This window comes from Ceratina calcarata, unplaced genomic scaffold (genome assembly GCF_001652005.2).
Source record: "Ceratina calcarata isolate Rehan_Ccalc_2016 unplaced genomic scaffold, ASM165200v1 scaffold467.2, whole genome shotgun sequence".
In the NCBI taxonomy this organism is placed as follows: domain Eukaryota; kingdom Metazoa; phylum Arthropoda; class Insecta; order Hymenoptera; family Apidae; genus Ceratina; species Ceratina calcarata.
In genome coordinates, this window is record NW_017170802.1 from 1,194 (window position 1) to 2,033 (window position 840).

The 840-nt window shown below is 40.8% G+C and overlaps 1 protein-coding gene across 1 annotated transcript in view; it reads right to left on the bottom strand.

The window, feature by feature from the left end:
- Positions 1–840, bottom strand: part of LOC108627390 (pancreatic triacylglycerol lipase) — a gene marked incomplete at its 3' end in the record, with an annotated part of 2,426 nt that continues 1,586 nt past the window's right edge. Inside the window, exon 4 of the mRNA XM_018028598.2 lies at positions 1–296. Coding sequence (XP_017884087.2) covers positions 1–296 — 296 coding nt within the window. The remainder of the gene's footprint in view (positions 297–840) is intronic.

Here is an 840-nt window from a genome sequence, read left to right on the forward strand (position 1 = left end):
GTTGATGCAATTGTTGCTAAACACGAAGGATGCGTGGAAGGAGAAGGAAAGCTCACCGCGAAAGAAGCTGCCTCGTTCCAAGGTGATCGAATTGAGCACACCCTCGTTGCAACCGGGCTGATTGCGACCGCCGTTCGGATAGAAATCGATATGCGCGACGGGTTGAGTGATTCCAAGGCCGCCACTGATAAAGGGACTGCCGTCGGTGTGGATCGCTGTGACGAACACCGCGTCCGTTGGGTCCAAACGGACCATCGTCGACGTGTTGCTGAAATGCGGCTCCGCCGGGTCCAGGCCTTGAACAACCGTAAAACAAACCCGTGTACACTAACCCATAAAAGTTCGAAACCGTAATTAAGATTGTGTCATTAAATTTAATAAAATCTCTGCTAAAAGTTTAAGACAGATAACAGAAAGCTGTATCCAATATTTAAATAATTGCAATTGAAAGCAATTTTAATGCATAATTATATAAGTTTGTTTTCGTTAAATGTGTGTCAAGTACAGATGGATTAGAGTTCGTTAGACAATGGGACTTGTTAACGGGAGTGTACGACGCGGTACGTGAGAAGTTTCGTTTAACGTTGCAGCAATCTTTGCTTTCCTTGTTTTGCACCGTCGCTACGTGTGTATAAAACTGATCGACTGTTTTGTATTTTACACGATGAGTCCCGTTAATCCGAACGACACAACTCCAGAAGATTCTACAACTCTAGGACAGTAAATCAATTTTAAGAATTCTCTAATATTAAAATTTCTTTTATCACTCATTTGCAATTCAATCAGTTTTATTACTAGTATAATTAAGTGATGAATATAAAATTTAATTAAATAAGGAAG